Source organism: Geotrypetes seraphini, chromosome 1, assembly GCF_902459505.1.
Source record: "Geotrypetes seraphini chromosome 1, aGeoSer1.1, whole genome shotgun sequence".
In the NCBI taxonomy this organism is placed as follows: domain Eukaryota; kingdom Metazoa; phylum Chordata; class Amphibia; order Gymnophiona; family Dermophiidae; genus Geotrypetes; species Geotrypetes seraphini.
Window position 1 is genome coordinate 375,598,415 of NC_047084.1, and position 14,677 is coordinate 375,613,091.

At 41.3% G+C, this 14,677-nt stretch overlaps 1 protein-coding gene across 1 annotated transcript in view; it reads left to right on the forward strand.

Annotated features, from left to right (window-relative positions):
• DCTN6 (dynactin subunit 6) overlaps nt 1-13,845 on the forward strand; it is a 137,762-nt gene extending 123,917 nt beyond the window's left edge. Inside the window, exon 7 of the mRNA XM_033915590.1 lies at nt 12,552-13,845. Within this exon, the coding sequence (XP_033771481.1) occupies nt 12,552-12,653 (102 nt within the window). The 3' untranslated portion in view covers nt 12,654-13,845. The remainder of the gene's footprint in view (nt 1-12,551) is intronic.
• The last annotated feature ends 832 nt before the right edge of the window (nt 13,846-14,677 follow it).

Consider the following 14,677-nt stretch of genomic DNA (forward strand, 5'->3'; position numbering starts at 1 on the left):
GTAATGGCGGAATAGAAATCCTTAATGTAATGTAATGTAATGCATACAAATCCATCTCATACATATTCATTGTGGATATCCTGAAAACCTGACCTGGCTCTGGCTCTCGAGGACCGGAATTGCCAACCCCTGGCTTAGGGCATAAGACCAAGTTTTATTGTTCTACCAATAATTCTGTGATCTATTTCACAGCCTTCTTTCTCAAAAGCTATAATTGAGAACTTCATTCTAACCAGCTTAAATTGTTGGTTGGTAGTATATTCTGCTGAGAAATCTAGGTGTGATTACTAGCTCTAGATATCTTGTTACTCAGATCAAGGCAAGGAATGTGCCCTTCAGTGGTCTGGGGGAGCAAAAGGATGGGCAGTATTATAAAGCAGACAAGGCTCGTATAATCAGAAACAGTAACACTAGCAGTGACTGTGGTCCACAGAGGGTCATTACTGCATTTTTCCTTTTTCATGGGAGAGGATGTGACAAAATTAATGAAAAGGAAGGAGTAGAGAAAAAGGCCTTATAGATGAAAGCACACAGGAAAAAAAAAACAATTTGCAGTCTTTGAGATAATTTATTGTACTATTTATGTATGTATTTTATCAGTGGACAATTTTTTTCCCTTGAAAACCTTCCATGTGTTTTTTTATTAGAGATTTGTAGAGAGCCTCTTGTTTAAATTGTACAGTGATTCATTATAGACATACAGAAGGTAGCACTATCTGATGGCTAAACTTGTAAATGGAATAGTTTACAAATGTGCATAGTCGCTGCTTAGATTGGTGTGCCAAAAGCAAGGCACTGACAGATGGATTTATACATTAGCTTCAAAGTGAACTATTGACCATCTAAGTTTACAAGAGCAAAGCCTTGCAAAAAATGTAGCATGGTTTTTAATGAGTTTTTGAGGATCTGGATATTGCCTAAAAGAGGCAAGGCTCCCTTCTTACTCCCAGGACAGCTGGTCTAATTGCCAATAAAATATAGTGCCCCATCATATTAATCCCCTTTGTTACAGATGTTAGTTATAGGAAATTGATATCTTGACACCCAAAACACATTTCAAACAGTATTTAGACATAGTAATCAGACACCGCTGATAACAAATTCTCTTTTAAAGAGGCCTGATGTGTTTCCAAAAGAAGATTTTTGTTATTTTTTTTGGGGGGGGAGGGGGTGGGAGCAGAGGGGATAATACTCAGTAAGGCTATTCTTATGTTCTTATGAACTCCCACATTTTATGACATTTGACAATTATTTTAGAAGCATCCAAACGTCCAAATGGGAGTGACCTCTTTGCACTGCACTGCAGCTTGAGTTCTCAAGCAAGGTCCTTGGCATCATTATCGATTCTTCTCTCTCCCTCAATGACCACCTCAACTCCTTGGCTAAATCATGCTTTTTCAGCCTACACATGCTGAGGAAAGTAAGATCCTATTTTCGCCAACAACATTTCGCCATCCTTGTCCAATCCATCATCCTCTCCAAACTAGTCTACTGCAATGCCATCTACTTAAGCCTATCAAAAAAAAGTCTTCAAAGACTCCAGCTAATCCAGAATACTGCAGCCAAGTTGAGCTTTGCAAAACGCAAGTCTGACCATGTCTCCCCACTCCTAGCCAAACTTCACTGGCTCCCAGTGATTTCCAGAATCCATTTCAAATGCTCCTGCCTGGCTTTTAAGATTATTCACGGTATCCTTCCTCCCTTAATCCCACTATCTTATAACTCCTCGAGTCCTGACTCTACCAGACCCCCCAAAGGTATAAACTATCCTTCCCCTCTCTACACAGTATTCGCTATGCAGGAAAACTGTAAAAATCCCTTCTCTTTAGAATCACAGGTCTTTGAAACGATCTTACTACCCTGCTGCGGAACCTGGGCTCCCTCCATTTATTCCGCAAGCAGCTGAAAACCTGGCTTTTCACTAAAATGTAATTCTATCCCCCTTTACTCTTCTCTTCTATATATAAGTTCATGTAAACCTTTTTTTTCCTTCTCTTCCTATATTTTAAGTTCTTGTAAACCGTGCCGAGCTCCACATCCGTGGATATGATGCGGTATATAAACTTAAGGTTTAGTTTAATTTAGTTAGAACTACAGCCTCAGCACCCTGAGATTGTGGGTTCAACCCCTACGGTGCTCCTTGTGACCCTGGGCAAGTCACGCAATCCTCCATTACCCCAGATATGTTAGATAGATAGTGAGCCCACCAGGACAGATGGGGGAAATGCTTGAGTACCTGATTGTAAACCGCTTAGATAACCTTGACAGGCGGTATATAGATACTTAATAAAATAAATCCAGCATGGCCCAGAGATTTAAATGCCATTTCAAAACAGGAGCCATTTAGAAGCTCACTACATCTAAATGGCAAGGGGGCATGAAGAGGGCAGGGAGAAGTGGTAGGCAAGATGACTATACACAGGACGAAGGCTCTCAAAAAAATAGATTATATGCCACAATCCACCCCCCCTCCCCCCCCAACATAGTCCCTGAGCTTACTGGGATCTCTAGTTAGTAGTGGGATGGGAGTGATGTCCACCCACCCTTACCTCATGGCTGCCTGAGTCCAATATGTCTGCTGATACTGCTAGTGATAATATTGCTATATGGAAGTCTGATCTCCTAGTGGTCTTACCAAAGTAGTACCGCTAGAAACCTAAGTGGCTGTATTTGACCCAGACATGCACAAGGCAGGAATGGGAGAGCACTGCATCCACTCCACTACTCACTAGGGACTGCTTTGGGGGGGAAGGGGGTAATTGGCCTTATAGCCCAGCATCTATTTTTCATGACCCAGAGGGTAGAGGGAAGATCTCAGGAAAATCTTCATGTGTTGGGCTACTACCCACATATGAAAGCCTCCGGGGGGGGCAGGGGGGAGATATGGTTGGTGTTGCCTGGCGGGGGAGGGGGCTGTAGATGTCAATGAAGGATGGGGAGGTAGTCATTGGGGTGACCTATGATAGGAAGAAGTGCATGGATTCTGGGATTGAAGAGTAGCAATTTTAGAAAGCTGGGAAGGAGAAATATGTTTTTCCCCACGTCGAGCTTTCTAAAAAGAGGATTTATGTTTGTATATCCTCTTGTAATAAAGTGTGAGAATTCTACATTTCCTGACTTGGGACGATGGAATTCCCCTCTGTATGTCCTTTTAATAGGCCCTTCTTGATATAATAAATACAACTAAACATTAGTTTGTCTGAGAGGATACACCCATAATGTAGATCATTTTATGTAATTAATACAACAGCCAAAAAGCTCTAATGACAGTACTTGTATTGATGGACTCATTTGCTGAAGTTTTTTAAGTCTGTTATTTCTTTTTGCGACAGCTTCATATTTTACATCAAATCAGGATTGCAACAAACAGCAGTTGCAATCTAAGCAAACAATAGATCTTGACAGCAACATAAACTAAAACTATAAGTGTTATTGTCCCTGTGGTGGAAGGGTGGTGGTGATTCATTGAGTTTAATTATCAAAATTTCAGGAGGCTAGGGCTTTTACCCATTGAGCCACAGCCACTTCTGTCAGTAATGGGGGTTCCTACCATGAGAGCTTAGTGATCCTAGCCATGTGAAGGTGAAAATACCTGAGAAGATCATAGCTTAGCAGATTCCTATGCTATATCAGATGATAAGAAGAAAGACATTAGTGGAAGCTGCTGTGGCTCAATGGGTAAAAGCCCTGTGTTCATCTTCCAGAGGTCATAGGTTCAAATCCCAGCGCATATTTTTATTGTGGCATTCTACCTTGCAGGTGCACCTTGGTGATCTCACAATGAGGTCAGCATTGTGCAGCTGCACACCTCCATTTGCAATAAAGAAGAAACCATGCTAAGGTCTGTATCTGTTTTTTCTGTGTTTTTTTATGACCTTTATACAATAGAATTAAAATAGGCATATTTTTTATGAAATAAAACCCCTACAGTAATACTTCCTTTTAGATGTTTAGGATGACCTTTGTAAATGAAATTATGTATGCAATCTATTTTTTTAATGTACTTTCCTTGCTTTCAGTAATGAGCTGATTGGAGCACTGTTTAGTCAGAAAAAAAGGGTAGCTTTTTAGCAAGAAACCTAAAGCTGTGTATTTTTTCATATGCTCTGCTTCAGTTAATGGATGTTTTCCTCTAATTAGCAAATAACATTGCTGTTTGTCCACAAAAATAGGAGGTTTTGATGTGCCCTGTTTATGTGGTGCCTTATTAAATGTATTTTGAGCTTAATAAAGCAAAAACTTTGAACCATCTTGTGCAAGAACTTGCATGCTAATCTGAAGAGACTTGAGATCCTGAGACCAAGGAAGTTCTGCACCACATATTCAGCAAAGCAGGTGGCTATTGGGTTGGCAGAAGCAGCAGCCTTTAGTGGACCATGGGGTAGGATGAGAAGATAAGGGTTCTGGGGGTAAGTGGGCAATATAGGCTGGTTTGTGAGGGAGTATCTGTCTAGTTGAGTATTAGGGGGCTGGGAATGGCTGAGTAGCTCAGGGTTGGAGGCTAGCTGGATGAGAAAATTTATTTCTTATTTATTTTTAAAAAATTATATACCTCTAAGCAGTTTACCATCAACATACATAGTTATTTTAAAACAATAAATCTTACATCTATTAAAAAAGCTATTATCCACATTGCTGCCTAAGGTATGGTTATCCATGTAATGACACCATAAAAACAACAGTTCCGCTGATCTTTACCAATAGCACTGCTCCTATAAAGCTAACAGTCCTGCAAAGCCTTTTCACATAAATGCAGCAACAAATGAGTTTTTAAAGACTTATTAAAAATATTTCTCGATATACACAATCTCAACTGTCCTGGCAATTTGTTCCACAAGTTTACACCTGCAACAGAGAACATTGAATCCCTGACTCTTGCATCCTCTCCTTTTCAGTAGATAATCTCATAGTATTTCAGATCTTAATTATATTACATTAAATTACATTAGTGATTTCTATTCCGCCAATACCTTGCGGTTCAAGGCGAATAACATAAAAGTTTTCAGAAATTACATAAATGTTTACAGGAATAGCATAAGAGATGTCTTTCTTGGACAGTATATCTCCAACAACTCTTGAAACCATCTAGGTGCTTTATCATATAGCTGAATTATTGATAGTATTTTATAATGTACCCTTTGCTGTATAGGAAGCCAGTGCAGCTGCTTCAAAACAGGTGCTTCAAGAATGGCTCATACTATGCCTATTATCGTTCTTGCAGTAGAATTCATCAATACTTGTAATGCTTTGATCTTAGTTTTCACCCCCCCCCCCAATACAATGCATTGCAATAGTCTAATTCAGTGGTTCCCAACCCTATCCTGGGGAACCACCATACAGTCAGGTTTTCAGGATAGCACTGATGAATATGCATGGGGCAGATTTTCATGTCTGTCACCTCCATTATATACAAATCGTTCTCATGCATATTCATTAGGGCTATCCCAAAAACCCAACTGGCTGGTTTTCCTCCAGGACAGGGTTGGGAACCACTGGTCTAATCCACCCATTACCATAGTACAAAAATCATATGGCAGTAACATTGGCTTGTACCATTTGGATTGTTTTCAAAATGTTGAGATTCCTATGAATGAGGAGAAACTCCACTGGTTACCTGTATGCTTATGTATTATTTTTAAAGTCATTTATCATGGGATTCCTTGGTATTTATCCCAAACCATGGCAATCTATCACCTGCTTAGAACTCTGCGGTCTAAGGGTGTGATACGATTATCGTTGATGGACTTCTCAAAAGTGCATTATGAGAATAAGAGAGCCTCTGCTATTTCCATGGAACAAATTAACTGGGCCTCAAAGAGTTCTGTTCCATAGGCAGCGGAACGTTTCTTTGTTAGGGGGGGGGCACAAGCTCCGCCCCAGACCCCACCCAATCTCTGCCCCAATACCCCCCATAATAGTACTTAATTGTGATTTCCATTTTTCCATTAATTTTTCATACATACACACAATATAATCTTATTAACAATACATAACGGTTAACCACAAAATTAAACTACACAAAGCACACTGTATGTATGCTTCTCAACATTCATTCCTACCAGAACACAGATAAACCCCTGTGCAAATACAGGACTACAATCTAAAAGTACTAATATATATAAACGAAACCCTAAGATTCAAGACTGCATGCAGTACAACCCCAGAGAAATAGAAACAAATGCATTTCTTCCTTAACAGTGTAAAATATAGACAGCAGATATAAAGTCCCAAAATTGGCACAATTCAATACTAAATTGAAAACAAATTCATTTCCCTCTATCTTTGTTTTCTGGTGATTTTGGTTTTCAAACTATTTTTTCCAGTCTCTGGCTGCACTTCCTTCTGTCTGTGCTCTTAACTGTGTATCCAAAGCCACCTTATCCATTTGCTGTTTTTCTCTCCTTCTCTTTTTGCCATACATCCATCTATAACATTAAGTTTTAACATTCAGCTTTCCTCCATTTTTCTGATTTCTTCTCAAAATCTATCTACTTTTCCATGTCTTCCATTCCCATCTATCCATGTGTACCATCTCCTTCCCTCTTTCTTCTCCCCCACTCCCATAAGAAGTATTTCTTCTTATCTGTTCCCTGCCGCAACCATTGCTGTGTACCATCTCCTCCCTCTGTCTCCCTTTCCCCTCCATTCCTATGCACCATCTCATCCCTCTCCCATGGTCAGACATCTGTCTTCCCCTTCCCCCTTTCCCCCCTCATATGGTCTGGTATCTTTCTCCTCTCCTTCCCATAGCCTAGAATTTCTCTCCTTTCCCATGGTCTGGCATCTCTCTCCTCTCCTTTCTGTGGTCTGATATCTCTCTCTCCCCTCCTTCCCTTCCATTCTGTGGTCTGGCATCTCTCTCTCCTTCCCATTCAGTGGTCTGACATCTCCCTTCTTTGGGTCATCTCTCCTCCCTCCCTCCTCTCCATCAGTATCATGTCTAACAATTATCTCTCTTTCTTCCTTTGCCCATATATATCGTCTCTCTTTCCCTGTCATGCCACACAACTATGTCCAACAATTCTTTGTTCTTTTCCCCACCCCCACTGGCAGAATTTCTTTCTCTCCTTTCCTACTACTCCACCTGTGCAACTTCTCTCTTTTCCTCCTTTCCTATCCCCCCAGCCCCTGTATTTGTCCTTATCAACCCCCTCCCAGTATGTGCAGTATCTGTCTTCCCAACCCCCTGATCATCTGTCCTCCCTGCCTTCCCAAGTCCCTGCACCCAGCCTATCCCTGTCAGGCTCTGCACCCAGCCCCCTGTCTTCCTCCTGTCAGGCACCACACCTAGCCCCCCTCCCTCCCTGGTCAGGCTCTGCAACCCTTCCTTCCCTCCCCTGTCAGGCTCTGCACCTAGCCCCCTGTCCTCCCCACCCCCATCAGGCACTGCAACTAGCCCACCTTCCTCCTTCCCTATCCTCCTGCCCCCTGTCAGGCACTACACCTAGACCCCTCCCTCCTTCCTTCATTCCTTCCCCGGTCAGGCTCTTCACCCAGCCCCCTTCCATCCCTCCCTCCCCTGTCGGCTCTTCACCTGCAGAATCAGAATGAGCGGCAACGAGCACTGCCCCAGCCCCCTTCCCTCCCAACCCCTGTCAGGCTTTTCACCCGCGGGATCAGGTTTCTTCTGCCGCTCAGCAGCTTCTTTGACTCCCGCATGTGAAGAGCCTGAAAGGGGTTGGGACGGCCACTCGGCCCGATTCCGCTGGTGAAGAGCCAATGGGGAGAGATGGAAGGGGGGCTGGGGCAGTGCCAATTTTTGGGGAGGCTATGGCCCCTTTGGTCTCCCCCCCCCTGTTCTGACACCTATGATCTGTCTGATATTTTGAAGTTTAAGAAAATGCTCAAGACCACACTTTTTATAGAAGCATTCCAATGATGAATGATGTTTCTGACCAATTTTGATTTTTGGATTTATTATGGAGAGCTGTGAACCAACTGTTTACATTGATTGATTTGTAATTTTTTATGTTTGTGCAAATCTAATTTGTCCTATTTTTATGTATGTTGTTATTGTAAAGCCGCCTAGGAATAAATAAATAAGGGTAGACTTTTAGTACAAGGTGGGTAGGTTGAGAGAGGGACACTGTTAAAAGACAGGATGGGAGGATGAGAAACGGGATGTAGGGATTTGAAAGAGTGATGAAGGAAGGAAGCTGCTGGCTGGCTGCCTTTACACATATTTGTCACTCAATTGTTTTTGAGGGATTTTAGTTTTGTAAACTGTGGATCCCAGGAGGGACTTCAAACTGCATACAGCATTAGCTTCCTGCTGGAGAGGAAAAGAGGCCAACCCTGCTAGTAGCACAGAGCCTCCGCTGGACTTTGAAAAACATCTCTCTACTTTTGACTTGCCAGATTGCCAGCTGGTGGTTGTTGGTTATGAAGAAGGACCATTGTATATAATAGAAACAAAAACTATAAACACTTTCTGCACTGAGTATGTTAATATTTTAGAATGACAGTTCAAGTGTTACTTGAAATTAAACAGAAACATACAAAAATGCTCGAACAGTGTAGACTTCTGGTTTTGTGCTCTCCAAAGAGAGCACCCTTGTAAATGTAGTATGTAGGATGAACTTGATATGATAATGCACTGTGGTGTACCCATTTAAGTGATGGATCATTTATCCATCACTTCTTCTATCCGACTCATGGTCAAACCCCTGCAGAGTTCCACAAGGATCCCCTCTATCGCCCATACTTTTCAACCTCTTCATAGCATCCCTAGGCACGGCCCTAGACGCCCTAAACATTACATCCTTCAGCTACGCGGATGATATAACCATCCTCCTCCCCTTCGACATCCAAGACCCCACCTCCAACGGACGCCTGAAAACAACATTAGAAACTGTAGAAAAATGGATGACGAACCACAAGTTAAAACTGAATGCGGAGAAAACCAAATTCCTACTACTAGAGAAGGAACAAAAACCATCCCTAACAGAACTAGATGTAAACACAATCAAATATCCAATACAGAATACTCTCAAAATTCTGGGAACACATCTAGACAGAGGCTGCACAATGCAAACACAAATACACAAAACCATAAAAAAAGCATTCTTCACCATGCGAAACCTAAGAAAAATAAGAAAATTCTTTTCCAAAGAACACTTCAAGATCATTGTACAATCCCTCATACTCAGCTCCTTAGATTACTGCAACAGCCTCTACCTACCTTGCCCAAATACTATGATAAAACAACTACAGACCATTCAGAACACAGCTATCAGAGTCATCTACTCGCTCAGCAAATTCGTCCACGTCACACCCGCCTATGTAGACTCTCACTGGCTTCCGATAAAAGCAAGAACTCAATTCAAACTCTACTGCTTACTTTTCAAAGTAACCCATGGTATGGCCCCCAATTACCTGAACAACCGTCTTTGCCGCTACCGACTACCCAGATCAAGAAGAACTCAGAATCTTTTCACCTTCCCCCTCTCATAATGGTACCCGACGTAAGAAACTTTACGACAGCCTTCTAGCAACTCAGGCAGCGAAAATTGACCCCACCATCACCAAACTGATGATCAAAACAACAGACATCAAAGTGTTTCGGAAAGAAATCAAAACATTTCTTTTCAAAAAACACGTCCTTACTTAATATTCCCCTCCCCAATCGCACATGCACTCTCCCCAGCAAATAACACACTAGTCATCCCCTTGAACCTCATTTACGAAAAATATCCAAACTCCTAAATAAGCATCTCCCTTAGGTATCCATTTAACCTTCTCCTAAAAAAGCATCTCCCTTAGGTATCCACTTAACTGATTCCTTCAAAGTTAGGTATCTTTCTTCAGTTGCCTATATTGTTTTCCCCACTGAACCTTGTAACTACTTGAACCCTGTCAAGTTATTCTATCGATAAATCCAGATATCTTATACTTGTATTTCTATACCACAACATGTAATTTACTTAATTCGTTGTAATGTAATTCTCTCGGTAATGTCCTGATCTCTTTTAACTGTAATCCGCTTAGAACCGCAAGGCACAGGCGGAATAGAAATCACAAATGTAATGTAATGTAATCATTTGCAAAATAGCATTTCCCAGACAAAACCTGCTTGTTTCTTACAAGCTTCCCCTTTCTCATTTGTATCTTCTGACATTGGGCTAGATTCATTAACCTGCCTCTCCGTGGCCAACCCGTGGCAGGCTGACCAATTCATCAAGGCTCAGCATGCAAATGGAGGCAATTTGGGGACCCCCCCCCCCCACACACACACACCAACCACACGGATCGCTAGTGAGCGATCCTGTCTCATGCGCAGACCATCTGCTTTTCCTGTAGATGGTCTGCGCATGTGTTTGCTGTCTGTATTTTTTTTTAAAGCGGGTTAAAATCACGGGCTCGCGCTGCAGGGAAGGGGGGCAGAGAGCAGGAGAGTATAGGGGCAGCATGAAAGCTGAGCAGGGCGGCATGAAGGCAGGAAAATCACAGCTGAGCAGTGCAGGTGAGTCGTGGCTGAACAGGAGAATCGGGGCAGAAAAGCAGGAGAAGTTGGTAGAGAGCAGGAAAGGTCGTGAGCAACTGGTCCCCACCAGTCGCTTCTTTTGGATTGGCCAGCCCAGTCAGTGTTGCTGAAAAAGTTTAGTGAATCGTGTCCTTCCTGCTTTGTATGTCGCTTACCCTCATTTGCATGCGCGGATCGGAATCGGATCGGCCTTGAGGTTCGGGGTCACATTTGCTTAATGAATCTAGCCCATTGTCTTTTCCTCATTCTGTTTTTCAGACCTGATGATGGGAGTATAGGAGAAGGAATAGCTTAGGGCAGTGATAGGCAATTCCGGTCCTCGAGAACCGGAGCCAGGTCAGATTTTCTGGATATCCACAATAAATATGCATGAGATAGATTTGCATATCAAGGAAGCAGTGCATGCAAATCTATCTCATACATATTCATTGTGGATATCTTGAAAACCTGACCTGGCTCCGGCTCTCGAGGACCGAAATTGCCTACCCCTGGCTTAGGGGATAGAAAGGCAGGTTATGAAGCAGGAAAGTTTTTTGGGTTTTTTTTCCCAAATTTTTATTCATTTTCAAAATTACATAAAGTGTAAGTACATATTCAATCAGATAATCAATGCAAATTTCACTTACATTCTATCTTTGGTTAATTACATAACTTCTTACCCCACCCCCTCCCATCCCTCCCTACCACATAACTAATAATCATATAAATACACATCAATACCACAATCCCCACCCTACCCTTTTAAACTGATATATTTAAGGGAAACGGTATCCAGTTACTCTGTACAATATCTTGTCAATGGTTTCCACACATTCTGAAACTTCTTAAAATATCCTCTTTGCAATGCAATGAATCTTTCCATTTTATAAATGTGACATAAAGAATTCCACCAAAAGGTGTAATTCAATCTCCTCCAATCCTTCCAATTGTATGTATTTCATGAAGCAGGAAAGTTGTGATTCAGATCGCACTTCTCCCACTGCTACTCTTTGTGAACTTGGGCAAGTCATTTCGCCCTCCATTGGCTCAAGTATAACCAGGCCGCAAGTCCACTTGGGCAGGGGAAACGTGAGCCTGAATCTGTATGATTTGGAAAAGGCAAATAATTTAAATTGAAAATTCAAATCTAATGTAGCTCCCAAAAGCTAAAGGAAAGCAATGTGTTAAGGGAGTTCAATAAATAAAACACCTTGGGAAGGGTCATTTTCAAATGATTTCTTACGGGTAAGCAGTGCTTTACCTACATTAAAATAATTTGTTTAAAAATTGCCTACCCCCTGTGCAGGTGAAAGAATGTTACGTAGTTCCACAACAACTGTGCTCTTTCCCACAGGTAAGGGAGGTGATCTTGGGGCAGGGTTAGCGTAGGAATTGCAGCTATACGTATTAACATCAAAAAATTACCTACACAAACAAATCCAAGGGCTCCTTTTACGAAGGTGCGCTAGCGTTTTTAGCGCACGCTAGCTGAAAAACTACCGCTGCTCAAGAGGAGGCAGTAGTGGCTAGCGTGCGCTATTCCGCGCGTTAAGGCCCTAACATGCCTTTGTAAAAGGAGCCTCAAGTGTATTGTATGCAGATAATTTTATTTTAAGGCTTTGAAAATTGCTATGAAGACTGTGATTATAAAAATAACCATGCACTTGGTAGATTTGTGGACGATATTTATTTTGCTAATTAATTTTTATTTCCTAGTGTTCAACAGGACTAATACTTCATCTTTTTTTCCTAATTAGCAGTCTACTAAGGGCTCCTTTTATGAAGCCGCGTTAGCGGTTTAACGCACGCTAATTTGCTAGCTGCTACCGCCACCTCTTGAGTAGGCGGTAGTTTTTCGGCTAGCACAGAGGTTAGCGCGCGCGCTAAAAAGGTGCATGCGGTAAAGCCGCTAACACGTCTTCGTAAAAGGAGCCCTAAATAGTCCATTTTTTTTCTCCCTAAACATGCTAAACTGAGTTGCTTGGTTCTGAACCACAAGTGAAATCTATATTAGTACTATGCAAACCTACCTAGGCTCTATCACTTGCCCTTTGCCACTAATTTTCTAACGCCATGTTGTTTCTGGCAGCCACAGACACTGCAGCTTGATTTCCTGATGAAAATTCTGCCAAATTACCATCATCTGAAGAAAACCACAAAAGGAAATTCTGCCATCTTGATGAAGAGCTGAGGCCTGTTGCAAGTGGTTAAATGGGACCTCACTTCTCTCAGCTAGCCTAGCATCGGTTGCATTGGGGGAGGGGGGTTCCCTTTATTTTCACACAAAGCAGTGTGCATATGTGAGTAACTTTTTCACCCCTTCCATGCCCGTGTTATTCATTTATAAAATTATTAGGTCTCATTGTCAATCATTTTCTGTTCTGCTATGGAGCAAATGATAATTCAATTTATGCTTTTGATGGAAATGTACTTCTAGCGCTGTTTTAAGGTGAAGAGAATTTGGGTGTTGCCTCCTGCCACTGTGCAAGCTCATTAGAGATGTGAATGTTTCCATTATATAGTGCTTGTTTTTTCAAGCAGATTAACATTGGCTATAAATATGCTGAGACTGAGAATTCTATCACCATCGTCTACCTTAGAATAGCAGTATAATTTTTTTTTTTTTTAAAGAGGTCATGTAACTTTGAAGAAATTCATAGCCCTACATTGTTAGGCTTTTTCTCAGTAGAAACCTCTACTGAATTTTTTTTTTTCTGTGTTTACATTTTTAGTTTTGCTATTGGTATTTTGCTCATGAAAATTATCAGATTGACAGGACTGAAAAATCTGTTTCCAGTTAATTGTCAAAACAAATGCAGCACAGAATGGGGCAATTCAAGTTTCCACATAGTGAATTTTCCACTATACTAAACCCTGTTGTGAACAAATCACCTATAAGGTCTAGACTCAGAGAATAATTCAGCATCTATTCACTTGTACTATATTTCTTGAGGTCTGACTTAGGGAGTTTTGGGTTTTGGAAGTTGGGTTTTATTTTTAATGGCCATTGTTATGCCAATAGCTTTTGCTATTGAGGAAAAAAATTAAAAATTCTGTATAGAGGATGGAACAGGTCTAAGAGCTGTTATATTGAGGAAATTACTGTGTGGGAGTGCTGTTGGTTTATCACAATAATGTGGAAACATCTGGTATTACAAGTGGCCACAGCAAGAACTTGGCAGAACACAAAACTGAGGCAAGAAAAATAACTCGGATTATTTTATTGCTAATTTTTTTCTAACATGCTTTTATGTAAAGCAGTGGCTCTATTAGCCCTGGGGCTTTTTTGTGCTTTTATGCCATAACTGGTTGTTTGCATGTTTTACAAATGTAAAGAAAGCATGTACTAACAAATGCGCAATAAATCTATTCCTATAAAGAAAGCAAGCGGTCTACTTTTCTTGACTCCTATTTATTCTTGCTATTAGACTCTGACTAAGGTGCGCTAACCGATTAGCGTGCACTAATCAAATTAGCATTTAGCGCGCTAAATCGATTAGCACGCCTTAGTAAAACAAGCCTAAGTCTTCAGGGTTATGTAATATATTTGGGTTCCCTTCTGAACTGTAGGAAATACAGAAATAGAAATAGTGATGGCAGATAAAAAGCATACAGTCTGCCCATACACAATTCTACAATCGTTTGCTGTCCCTGTCAGGGTGGAGGATACAATTGGAGGGGATTTTTAATCTGCTGGCTGGGGTGGTAGGCAGTGGGCATTAGGGTTATGAATTGAAGGCTATCCCATCTTTCTTCCGGGGTACACATATTTAAATCTATCCCTATATGCTTTATGGCAAACATTGATCACTTTAGTAAATGCCCTTTGTACAAGTTCCTTTGAGTTTATTATCTTTTGAAAGTTAATAAAAAAATAAAATAAATAATAGCTTTATTTTTGTATACCGCCATACCCCGAAGAGTTCTAGGCGGTTCACATTAGTTAAACAGAGATTACAAGTGGTTACATATCAAATTGATCAGAGTAGTTAAACAGAGATTACAAGTGGTTACATATCAAATTGATCATAGAGTAGCAGACAGCAAGGAGAGAGTATTTACAAGTGATTACATATCAAATTGATCATAGAGCTGCGAACAGCAAGGAGAGAAGTAGTGGGAAGAGGGAGAACGGGGGAGGGGCGAGGATCAGAAGGGGGAGAAGAGGATTGGAAAGGGGCATTAAGGGTCTTAGTCTCGGAATAGGTGAGTTTT